This window comes from Macaca nemestrina, chromosome 11, assembly GCF_043159975.1.
Source record: "Macaca nemestrina isolate mMacNem1 chromosome 11, mMacNem.hap1, whole genome shotgun sequence".
NCBI lineage: Eukaryota > Metazoa > Chordata > Mammalia > Primates > Cercopithecidae > Macaca > Macaca nemestrina.
The window spans coordinates 66,611,105-66,623,699 of NC_092135.1; the positions used below are offsets into that span (position 1 = coordinate 66,611,105).

Genomic DNA, 12,595 nt, shown 5'->3' on the forward strand with positions numbered 1-12,595 from the left:
TTTATAGTAACACGTCTACTGTCCTAGGAAAGGAGGAAAGGGCACCGCTTGCATTCTGGGAGTGCTCTCAGCTGCTCACCACTAATCAGGAATTTCTTCAGGCTGAGAGACTTCTGGCTTCATTCTTTTCATCCCAAATGCAATTTATTTATATCTTTGTAAACTCACAAAATGTGAAATATTTCTTTGTATTCTGAGTTATTTTATAATGTGTATTCAATTAAAATTGTAGATTATCATCTCAAATTGATGTGATTTACATTCATTTAAATTAATTACACAGTTGTTTCTTAAAAGAATCTTCAATATTTAGGTAACAAATTATCAATATAGATATTGAACATTTAAAATTACACATGAAAAGAGAAATAAGCAAGGATGTTGAGAGGCAATCACAGGTCACACTTGCTATGACTGAGCTTTAGAATTAGATCTCAGCTTCTCAAAACCAGGGTGGAAAGGTATTAATAACAATGGGGAAACATAATTATCACTTGGCACAAAGAAACATGCTAAGCATTAACAGAAAGGAAGTATTTCATCCTGCCTTGGACTAAATTTTGAAGCAAAAATGTCCTGTGGAACTTACACATTGGACTTAGGGTGAATGTTTCCAGTATAAATTCATGGAAGCATTTTTCTTTTGTTTGTTTCTTACAGTAAATCCTCAATGTAAGCAAAAGCTATAAGGTTTGAATATAACTCAGTAAGTGTTTTCTCAGAGTAGTTTTAGTGAAAGTAGTGTCCAAGTAGTTTAAGAATCTAGATTTTTGGTAGTTTTAAACATAATCCAACTACATAGAGAACAAATGTCTGTTAGACTATGTTCCTTGACTCCCAGTTGCATCAGCTGGGCTTTGTGAAAGCTAGGTAAGAGTTTTTATGGAAAGAGCAAAAGATGAAATTTGCCTCAATGTGCTGACTTTGAGTAAATACCCACACACCTTTTACATTTTTGATGAGGCAACAAAATGTTTTTAATATGTTTTATGATTCATGTTCTTTTGTTAAATCAAAATAGTTATTAATTCAAAGAAACTACTGTTTCTTCAGCTGCAGATACCTACTGATTCTTGGAGGGAAAAAAGCATATATATATGTATATATGTGTATTTAGGTTTCTGTTTAACCACTGACCACTTGCCTGGTTAATCAGATATCCTTTTCTCTGGTCCTTGCTTCAAAATCTCTATTTCTTTAGGCTTGCACTAACGTGATAATTGCAGATGGTAAAGTAAAGTTTCAGACCTTACCTGTTTTTCTGACTTCTGTTCACAATGAAACCTCTGTAGTGCAGCCAGTAAAAGAAGAAACTGGATGAAAGAGCAGATTTACTGACCCTTGAAGATGCTTCTTTACCCTTCTCTTTAAAAAAATGGCACTCAATTCTTATGTGTATGGTCAAAATATCGATGAAGGCTTGACCTGCACCAGTGCTTCTGACTCCTATCCTGGTGCCAGGATCAGGTTTGCTCAGGGTAAGAACAGCCACAGATGCCTCCCAAGGGAATCTGTTATTGATGGATATGCTTGCTGCTGACTTAGGTCTCAATTGATGCGTCTGGGAGAAGAGGCACATTTTAATCTAATGAAAAATCCCATTATACATTGTGGCTTAGATTGAGAGAGTTAGAGGTAATTTCTCTTCCACTATGATATGGCCTGTCTTAGCCTTATTCAGACGTTTTATAAGTCTTCTTAAATTGAAATTAGTTGACGTGTAATTTAATAGCTAGTAAGCACCATTTATGAGGAGTTCTCTTATGATGCTATGTTAGTCAGCTCAGACTACTGTAACAAAATACCATATACTAGATGGCTTGAACAACAGAAATTTATTTCTCATAGTTCTGGAAACTGGAAGTTCCAGATAAGGTCTGGTAAGGATTGGTGTCTGGTGAGTGCACTCTTCTTAGTATGCAGAGAGCAACCTTCTCACTGCGATCTTCACATGGTCTTGTTTCTGAGCACACGTGTGGAGAGCGAGAAATCTCTCTCTTCCTCTTCCTCTCCTTGTAACGCCACCAACCCTATTTGTTTAAGGCTCTAACCTTATGACCTCATTTTACATTAATTACCTTCCAAAGGCCTTATCTTCAAATACAGTCATGTTAGTGATTAGGGCAGATGCAATAAATAAATAAATAAATACATGCAATTTCTGTTGACCAAGGCAAAAAAAAAAAAAAAAAAAAGCAGGAAAGAAGGAAGCCTAAGGGATCTTGTCAGTGAGATAACCATTGAGTTATTTAATAGTAAGAAGAACTGGTTACCCATCTGGACCTGTGGATTGTTCTGTAGATTACAGGACTTGGAGGTCCTTTCTAAACCTAAAATTCAGTGTTTCTAGGTAATAGCTCATTTGGGGGAATCTATTCCAAATGCCTGTGATGTTTTTCTTTCATTATTCATTCTTCGTCACCCAGAGTACCCAGCAGAAGGCACAGTGGAAGAGCCCAGCTGGCCTAGGTTTGATTTCCACTTTCTCTACTTAGCAGCTGTGTAGCCTTTAATTAATTACTGTTCCTCTCTGAGACTGTTTGTCTACAAAATAATTGATACTTGCCTTGATGCAGATATTAGAATACAGGCTATGCTACTGTATATAAAAGTAAGCAAAACACACTAGCTTAGATATGAGAGAAATGATAGGAATTTATTTATCTCATACATACAATCCAGAGGGAAGCAGATCAGGGCTGGTGGGAGACTTCTGATACCGGACTCCGTAGAAACTTCCATTTCAGGGCCAGTGGTGACTGCTTCAGTTTTCATTATCTCCCTTCAATGGGAATGGAGAAAGGCTGAGAGGAACTCATTCACACTGACCTTTTAGGGGCACCATCCCCAAGTGGCACACGCAAACTTTGCTTCCACCAGAGCTTCCACCAGAATTGTGCCAGCCAAGGAGGCTGGATGAGAAGCATATCTTTAGCTATTGCTTTAGTAGCAGTTGTTCTTCGGCTTCAAATGATTCTCGCAAAGATTAGAAATAATTCATTAATTCATTTATCTATATTGAATTGTGAAATATCATAACAAAGTGTTTAGCAAGATTCCTCACACATGGTAAATACCAAAAAAGATGGAATCACCCTTCTTACTTTTCCCTAGTACCTTTCTACTGGCAAAATGTGGTCCATGGCCTAAAAGCATTAGCATCAACGGAGAGCTTTAGAAATGCAGAATTTCATCCCCAAGCCCAGACCTCAGTCTGCATTTTAACAGTTGGTGAAGCTCTGAGCTGGCATGTTCTTTGTAAATCTTTAATGGTATCTCCTGGCCTCTACTGGTGATGTTATCTTGATTGCTTACAATGTTGTTGTCAGAATTAAATGAGATGACACATATAAAATACTTTAAATCTGTGAAATGTTTTATAACATGATTTAAGTGTACATAAGTGAGAAGGAATAATGTGAACCATAGGTTATTGTAACAACATTTATTTTCTGAGACAGGATCTCATTCTGTTGCCCAGGCTCCAATGCCTGGCACAATCATGGCTTATTGCAGCCTTGGCCCCCACCAGGCTCAAGCAATCCTCCTACCTCAGCCTTCTGAGTAGCTGGGACTATAGGCACATGCTACTAGGCCCAACTAATTTTCATATTATTTGTAGAGATGAGGTCCCACTGTGTTGCCCAGGCCGGTCTTGAGCTCCTGGGCTCAAGCAGTTCTCCCACCTCATCCTCCCAAAGTGTTGGAATTACAAGTGTGAGCCACCACGACTGACCCAAAATTTGATTTCAGATTTTCCAACCTTGATAACCTTCTTTGATGTTGTAACGTCATGTGAAAAAGGCGTTCTGTTTCTGGAAAATGTGCTTGACTTGCCATGCAACCTCCTAGGTTCAGAGTTTTTATTATTAGTTAGGGAGATGCTAGGCCTAACTTTCTAAATTGAGGGTTTTGGTGTATTTTTAATCACCATTCCTCTATGATGTCTAAATATTTCATCTTTTTAAGTTCTTAATTACATTACTGTCCTATAATTTGTGTGATAGAATATATGGATTTTGACATCAAATGAATGTGGAAATGATTCTAAAAAACTGGAAAATTTTTATCAATGGAGAAAGTAGATAAATGTCAACTTTATAGTATCAACTTAAAGAAGTTATGCCTAAACTGGGTCCAGGTGCGGTGGCTCACGCCTGTAATCCCAGCACTTTGGGAGGCCGAGGCAGGTGGATCACCTGAGATCAGGGGTTTGAGACCAGCCTGGCCAACATGGCAAAACCCTATTTCTACTAAAAATACAAAAATTAGCTGGGCATGGTGATGCACGCCTGTTGTCCCAGCCACTCAGGAGGCTGAGGCAGGAGAATCATTTGAACACAGGAGGTAGAGGTTGCAGTGAGCTGAGATCGCACCACTGTACTCCAGCCTGGTGACAGAATGAGACTCCATCAAAAAAAAAAGAAGGAGAAGTTATGCCTAAATTATAAACAGCCAATCCAGATTCATACACCAGTGTTGAGCTATAAGAAATCAGGAGAATCAACTCATAGAGTTCTATAAATTGGGAAAGATATTTGTTCTACTGTCTCACCGTGTTTGGGGGGTATAACTTAAGATCCTAGAAAAATGTACTGTGCATATAGAAGGTGATATTAATACCCGATGTTGTCAGAGTGAGGGGTGTATGTGAACATGCATTTGTGTGAAAGAGTATATTCTTAAATGATTGGCCAGAAAACTTGTGAGCTGACCTTGGGCCCTGGTAGCTTCATCAGATTCATGGTATCCAGGCCTGTGCCCCTGCCTCCAGTGCATAGGAGCCCGAAGAGAGGCAGACACTTACTCGCTGTTTCTGCAGTTCAGTCAGGCATTGGGCATGCAGTGAAAACAGGTCTAGGGGATGCACATCTGATTCACACAGAGAAAAGCCTGGGTTTTAGAAGACTGATCAGCCAAGAAGCTCACAAAGGAAGGGAAGTTCTGAACGACAGATTTTTCTGGATCATTGTGAGTTATACCTTGCCCTCCTGCCTGTCACTGGAAAGGATGGCCACAGTGGCAAGAGATGACTGCTGCATCCTTAGGGGCAAGCACACACATGCCCAGTGGTCTTGGGACTGATAAATTTAGATGAACATGAGGCCTTGCCTTTCCATTCTGTATTCCTTTTCATTAGCATTCAGTAGATGAGTGCTGAACTGTGAACTTGGAAGTCTATGGTGAGAGGATAAACATGCATATGACATAACTTTCCTTCAAGGACTTTCAGTTGAGGAGATAACTTTATCAGAGAGAATGGCAATAACTAATATTGGTACTTTAAAATAGATGTTGCTGTGTTGTACCCACATTTTTTAAAACCTGCATGTATATGGGTATTTAAAAGTAAATTGATCTGTATCATGTTTATAACTATATTACATAGGAACAAAAGACCAAAAATGGCTCATACATCAAAATGTTAATGGTGATGAAAATTTAAATTATTTTTACTTTTTCTTCTTTATTTTTTACATCTTCCTAAATGGGCACATGTTGCTGACTTAACTGTAAAAACACAGTAAGTCTCCCAAGTAGTTTTATGCACACTACCACGTTTGATCTTCACAATCACTCTGTGAGGTCAATAATCAACATCGATGTTATAGATGAGAGAAATGGAGGAGACAGGCAGACAACTCAGACACTCAGGAAGTTAAGTGCAGTACGATTACATGATACAGACAGTGTTGAACAGGGAGCAAAAGGCAAAATCAGGAGCCAAGTTAAGATCTCGGAAAGAAAATGAAAAAGTGCTTGAATGAAAGGGAAATGTAAAGATTCTGGAACGTGGTTAGGTTTAGGGCAGTGCATGGCTTTGTATAGGAATCTGATTCCCTCCTTTGAGATCGGCTTTAGTTTGATCAGACTCAGAGACAGGGTGCACAGTGGTTATGTTTGGGTTTGGGATCAGAGAGTCTGAGTTTGATTTTCACCTTTGGCACTGCCTAGCTATTGAACCTAGGTAGTTATTCACAGACTTGGGGCCTCCATTTACCTATCTATAAAATAAGAAAAATACTAGTAGCCACTATAAGGATTAAATGAGTTAATATGTGTAGGAGCCTTTAAAAGTATATAGGACATAAGGAGGACTCAGCAGATATTAGCCACCTGAAGCTAATTGTCCTTATTCCTATGACACAGGGCTGATGAAGATGTTGGCAGATTAATTGTAAGAAACAGATAGATGTATATCAAATGTATATAGATGTATATCAGAAAGTGCTGACAGCTGTGGATAAGGGATGCAAAAGAATTACAACGTTAATACTTTTTTTGAAATTATTTTGAAACCCTGAGAAAGTTTGTGCTGGTCTTATTGGATAATTCAGCTGTCTGTTTGAATTCATACCAACCCCTCCTTGATTATTACAAATGTTTGGAATCTGTGTGTACACTTAGATTTTCCTAATTATACTGTGTCATAAGGCAAGTAATTGCCCTCAAATTAAGAATGATTATTTTGTCATAAAAAGACCTGGATCACAGGTCTGGAGTTGGCATGTGTGTGAGGGTTAGTCTTAAGTGTCCTGCTGAAATAAGAAGTGTACCTGCATGTCACTGAACCCTGGTCAAGACATGAATAATGTCGCTTGGTAAACGTTGACTCTGAGGAGTTTCGGGGCAGTTTATGCTAACTGTCATCAATGTTTATAGATAAGAGTGAGATGGAGGATTTACATCTGGTTTCTGTGAGACCCCTGCAGGGCCCTGCTGTTGAGGCTGGTTATGTAGCAGGAATATGTCTAAGTGACCAGCAAAATAGAAAAAATACCAGCTGAGACTGCATCCCAGAAGCAGCCTAAAATACTACCAGTTGAGTTTAGATTACCAAGAGAGAATATATTGTATACTAGTTGCTTTAATATCCTATGCCTAGCTGTTTTAAAGTTCTTCAATTCCCACACAGGTAAATTATTGAAATCCAAAAATATTAGAGCAAGAGCCTATTGTAAACCTTTTTTATGCTCTTATCTGTGTTCTAAAATATATATTTTTTGTCATTTTTTTCAGACTCCCTGGTTGTGGAATACAAGGCACTGCTGGTACAACTACCCCTATCAGGTAAGGAGGCATTATTGTCTGGGTTTTTACACACATAAAGTATCTACCTTAGGTCAATTTCATGGTCTCAGGCAGGCCCCAACAGGTTGGGCAACCCCCTTCATTCTTGGCCCGACTGCCGCTGATCAGTGCTGGACATAATCTAGTGAGGATAGTAATTTGTGCATTATTCTTAGTGAAGTTCAGAATCAAGGCCCGATTGCCCTAGCAGATGGAGTCAGCTTGGAAAGTACATTTACAAAAGAATAGGATCAATCAGTTCAACAGGTGGAAAATTCCTGCTCCTAACAGCTGATCTGCTTCTAATCACTGAGGTAAGTCTGGAGTCCTGTTGACATAGCACAGACCTGCCTCAACAGCAAGTGGGAAAGATCAAGTGTGAGGCTGGAGCAGGTACACTGAGTTCAGTTCACTTTGTGGCTTAGAAGCAGCCTCCAAATATGTAAATCAAGCACCGTTTCCCTGAATGCAGAAAAATGGGCTTGTACTATGACGTGTGGAAGGATTATTTCTGAAACTAAAAACAGCATCATTGAAAGTGAGATTAAAATCATATTCCAGAAAGGAAGCATTTTAGATCTCTGCCCACCGGCACACTTTTGCATCTTTCCATGAATTCAGTAATACAAGCATGTGTTGTTGTGGTCCCCAGATCAGTTAAAAAAGCTGGAACTTGTCTAAGAGTTTCTAGCTGGGAAATTTCTATAACTCCGTGTTCAGTTGGGATGTTATGTAAGAGAAGCAAATGCAGCTAGGTATTTTGAAGAGACATATTATACATTATAATGAGCAACTTCAGGTTTTTTGTTTGGGGTTTCTTTGGGTTGTCTGTTGAGGTATTTGGTCTTTGGGGCATGCACAGGCTTATGGCGAGCAGGCCTGCCCTGTGTCTGTGTCTTCTTTGTTACACACAGTGTCACGGCAGAGGGTGGGGACTGGCACTGGATACTCCTTGAGCTAGTTCAACGTTAAGGACACATTGAAATTGAATTCCAGTTGGCATTTTCATCTCTTTCGAGTGGTTTATTCACGTTAGAAAACACTATAAATAAACAATAGAACATGGCAAGAAAGCTGAACATTCAGAGGATATTTGATAGAGACTAAAGCAATGGTGAAACCAATAGCTTATTTTACACAATTGTAATTTTCAGGCCCAACTGCTATTTACCGTACTTGGAACATTGTCACATAAGGCTCTTTGTGTCCTGTAATGGTATAGTGAGTGGCAAAATCCATGTATGTCTACATTTCTGTTTATAAAAGTACATACAAATGCCAAATGAAATGTAATCCCTACTCTTCTTTCTAACTATAATTTAGTCCAGAATAACTGTCATGTTCATGGCTGGAGCTGAGAAATTGCTTATTTCTGAGAAAATGAGTTGCTAGAGCTATGGCCTATACTGTAGCTGCAGAGGGTTTCACAGCACTGTAGATTCAACATGAAAGTTTGAGGGTCTGGGAGATAGTAATTTTTTAAAAAACAGGAAACACCACTAGTATGGAAGGCAAGGTGCTATCTGTGAGGACTCAGATCAAGATTGTTTTCTGTATGATTCAGCATATAGTCCCCAGAATGCAGGACAAATTCACGGTCTCTCATGGGAATGGTGCATCTTTGAAAATGCCATATAGTAATAAAGAATATTAGCTGATTTCTTTGTGTGTGGTGGGGGTAGAATTAAACAACATACAATTATTATGTATGCAATTACAGTACTTTGTGTGTAAGCATGTCTATGTAAATATATAGATTGCTGTTCCAAGTCAGTTGCTATCCTTAAGGGCACTTTTAAAGACATGCTTATGAAGCGTATTTATTATATCTTTAGCATATATGTTAAATAGATAATTGAACAGACATTTAGGTGACAAAGTAGTGGTCTACTTCAGTTTTATTAAGGATACACTTACTTTATATAAGTACGCATGTTATTTGTTACATATTAAATAATTTCATATACATGTGTATATTCTAAGTTTAAAATAATGTGAAGCTGCATTCAGTTGAACCTTGTCCAGCTTGACATAAGAAGCACAAGTTGGACATGAGATGCCCTAGTTGGTGGTCATGGGGCCTCACTAGCTATGAGACCTAGCCTTAGCCTCTTAACCTGAATTAACTGACAGCAATTTCCTGTCAACTATATAATCTAGGTCTAGAATTATAGTACTAATTTTATAGGATTTTTATGAGAACCAAAGAAATTAACATGTGAGTGAGCACTGTCAACTGCAAAGCACTCCTTGGACATAGTAATTATTATAATGGGACGCTCTCTATGAACTCTGCGGTTTCCAGATGCTCTCTGATTTGCCCTTATAATTCCTCTGGGCCTTTCCCCAGGTGGTGGAAGTAAGGGAATCTCATTAAAACTAAAATTTACCCTTGGCTCAAAGGGTCCTGAACCAGAGCCCGATTTTCTAAACTTTATTGCAGCTATCCATCTGCCCTGAATATCCATCCTTCATCATTAATGCCTTCAAGTTTTACAAGGACAGTTCAGTGGGAAATGGATTCTCTTCAGGGAGATGCTGAATTGATGCTTGTCTCCGTTCAGGCTGCTAGAAGAGAATACGCTAAGAGATCATGTCCCTTCTTATAAGGGCTTTAACCCTATTCATGAGGGATCCACTCTGATGACCTAATTACCTCCCAAAGGCCCTGCCTCCAAATACTGTCACATTGGGATTAGGCTTCATCATATGAATGTTAGGGGGAACACAGACTTTCAGTCCACAGCAGGGCTCATTGTCATTTAGACTTTAGAATTGCTGGTTGGAGTATCCTGTCCCATTGTGTATTTTGTTGTCAGAGACCTATGCAGGACAACTTTTCTGTGATTCCCATGCATAGAGTGGGTGAGTGCCAGCTTCTTCTGATTGTCATTCATGATGCTACTATTGGTGTACAAAACATTTACCTTTCAATTATATTTACCATATATGGTATCGTCTTGTGTATGGGGGTATGGACTTGTTTGTGTGATGAATTTCAAATGTTTTTCATTCATTTTGATAAAGCAAGACATATCATTACAACTCAATATAACAATTAAAAGCAACTCATCAAAAATGTTTTTTGAAAACTCTCTTGTTTTTAGTGGGATTGTGTGCAAAATAAATATTCCTGACTTCCACTGCCTCTCTGAGCCTCCCCCCAACCCTGAGCCTCTGAAGCAGTTAAAGCAGGTGTCACTAAACTAAGACCCAACTTTTATATCTGCTAAGCTGTGGAGCTGAGACGTGATCAGATATCCTGGCTGGGTGCCTAGTCTGGTATCTGCTGGCAGCTTTCCTGTCCCTCTGATCTTTCAGTAAATATTTTTGAATAATTATTTTTGATATTTGAAATGTACTGAACATTTTCTAACAACAACAACAACAAAAAACTTTCTGATCAATGCGAAACTTAAATCTACGCCTCAGTGACCCATATAGTATTCCAGTTCCTATCACCTACTGTCTTGTCCCTATACTCTCAGCAGTTGTCCAGGGTTATTCTTTGTCTGTATTAGAATGTTTTTTCAGGTTGCTTAAGGGATCTTGCAGATACTTGTGACAAAGAATCATAAATGCTATTGTTAAACTGAATAATGAATGAAGTCCCAAATGTTCATGCTAATTAATGCTTTTTGAGTCGGAGATGAAATGAGAGTAATATCATCAAGCTGTGGATGAAAGTTATCCTCAAAGCTCCATCATCTACAAAGAGAATAGGACAGAAACTGCCTTTGTGCAGGTGCAAGACCATGTTACTTTTGAGCAGTGAACTTGAGATGTCTGGGATACAAATTGGGTTCCCTATTAACTATTAATCATTCCTTTTTTTTCTTTCACCTTCAGCCACTCACAACTGACCTTCACTACTATTACATCCTGGAGCTGTCATTTTATTGGTCTTTAATGTTTTCGCAGTTCACTGATATCAAAAGAAAGGTAAGAGCAGTTATGTTGTAAAGTGCTTGCAAACATGCATCTTTAATGGCCCTTAGCAGGTGGGTGTAGACTCTCAAAGGCACTCACACCTGTTCTCCTGGCAGCCCTAGGTTAGTATGACCTGCTGCATTATTACAGAAAGTTCTCTATTTTTGCTTGTGCTGTTTTGTATTTTGTTTCTATTATTTCTTCACTCATCCCCTAAAACTCAGCCTTCTTTTCTCCATGTAATGATGTAGCAGTGAATCCCCATAGAAATAATTTTCTCTCAATCTAATTCCCAAGTCCTCTGTTCTCCAAATTAAATAAAAAGCAAAAATTCTATTTGTAGCTCCTGGGAGAGAGTAAAGTCTCAGTGTTTCAGCCCTACGGAATTAATTCCCCAATTGCAGGGTTATCCAGTGTCAAAATTTATCTTGGAAATGCAGCATTCCTCAGTGAACTGTGATCTGGTTTCCACCTATTCCCTCCACTGGAATTGCTTTTGTGTGACCCCCTACGTGTTAAATCCACTTATTCTGGCTTTCATCCTACCAGCTTCTGGGCAAAATTGGCACTTCTAGCTCTTTACTACTTATTTTTCTGTGACACCATATTTGGATCAATCCTTCAAAGTCACCTTGCTGTCCTTTGTCTTAATGCCCTGTGCCCTACATATTTGGGTGCACCAGAGTTCTGGACCTGAATTACAGGATGCCATCTCCCTGGATGATTGAGTTTATACTTCCTGACACTTCCAACCATAACCTACATCCCACTAATTCTGAAATGTTTCTCTTCTGCCCCACATTATCTCTGGGTCCATACTTCCACATCTGTAGTCACAGATGATAGTACTGGTTGAACATCCCTAAATCTGAAAATGCAAAAGGCTCTGAAATTTGATACTTTTTGAGTGTTAACATGATGCTTAAAGTAAATAAATGCTCATTGGAGCATTTTGCATTTCAGATTTGTATATTAGGGATGCAAATCTGTAAGTATAATGCAAACATTCCAAAATCCAAAGAAATCCAAAGTTCAAAACACTTCTAATCCCAAGCATTTGGGGTAAGGGATACACAACGTACATTGTGTTATTTTTGTACATTATATCATTTAGTCCTGACAACAAATCAAAGATCCAGTTTGATTATTTTATTATTTATGCTTATTTTATGAATGAGGAAATTAAGCCTTACATGCAAAGTGCTCCTGACTGAAGACATGGTCTTCTAGTCTTGTTCTTCCTCCAGTAACCCTTAGAACCAACAGTCATGTCAGCCAGGACGTTTTCCTTTGCTCTTGTTTTTGCCACTCCGTGTACCTTCTTTCCTTAATATCACTGACAAACGTACAGTTCCCTCTCCTTTTGCCCACTCTGTTATGTAGTCTCTTAAACAGTCTTCCTATCTAAGTAGTCATTCTTGTTTGTCTGCTGCCGAAGAATTATGTTTCTAAAACCTTCAAGACAAAGTTCAAATACTTGGAGGATAAAACGCAATGTCTTAGTCCAATTGAGCTAATACAACAAAATGCCAGATTGACTGAGTAGCTTATAAAATCTATTTCTCACAGTTCTGGAAGGTGAGATGCCCAAGAT

The 12,595-nt window shown here is 38.7% G+C and overlaps 1 protein-coding gene across 4 annotated transcripts in view; it reads left to right on the top strand.

The window, feature by feature from the left end:
• LOC105483289 (ceramide synthase 6) overlaps nt 1–12,595 on the top strand; it is a 321,163-nt gene that overhangs the window by 234,130 nt on the left and 74,438 nt on the right. For all 4 annotated transcript variants that reach the window (XM_011744078.3, XM_011744079.3, XM_071072896.1 and 1 more), the window contains exons 5-6: nt 7,021–7,071; nt 10,921–11,013. In XM_011744078.3, the coding sequence (XP_011742380.1) occupies nt 7,021–7,071; nt 10,921–11,013 (144 nt within the window). The remainder of the gene's footprint in view (nt 1–7,020; nt 7,072–10,920; nt 11,014–12,595) is intronic.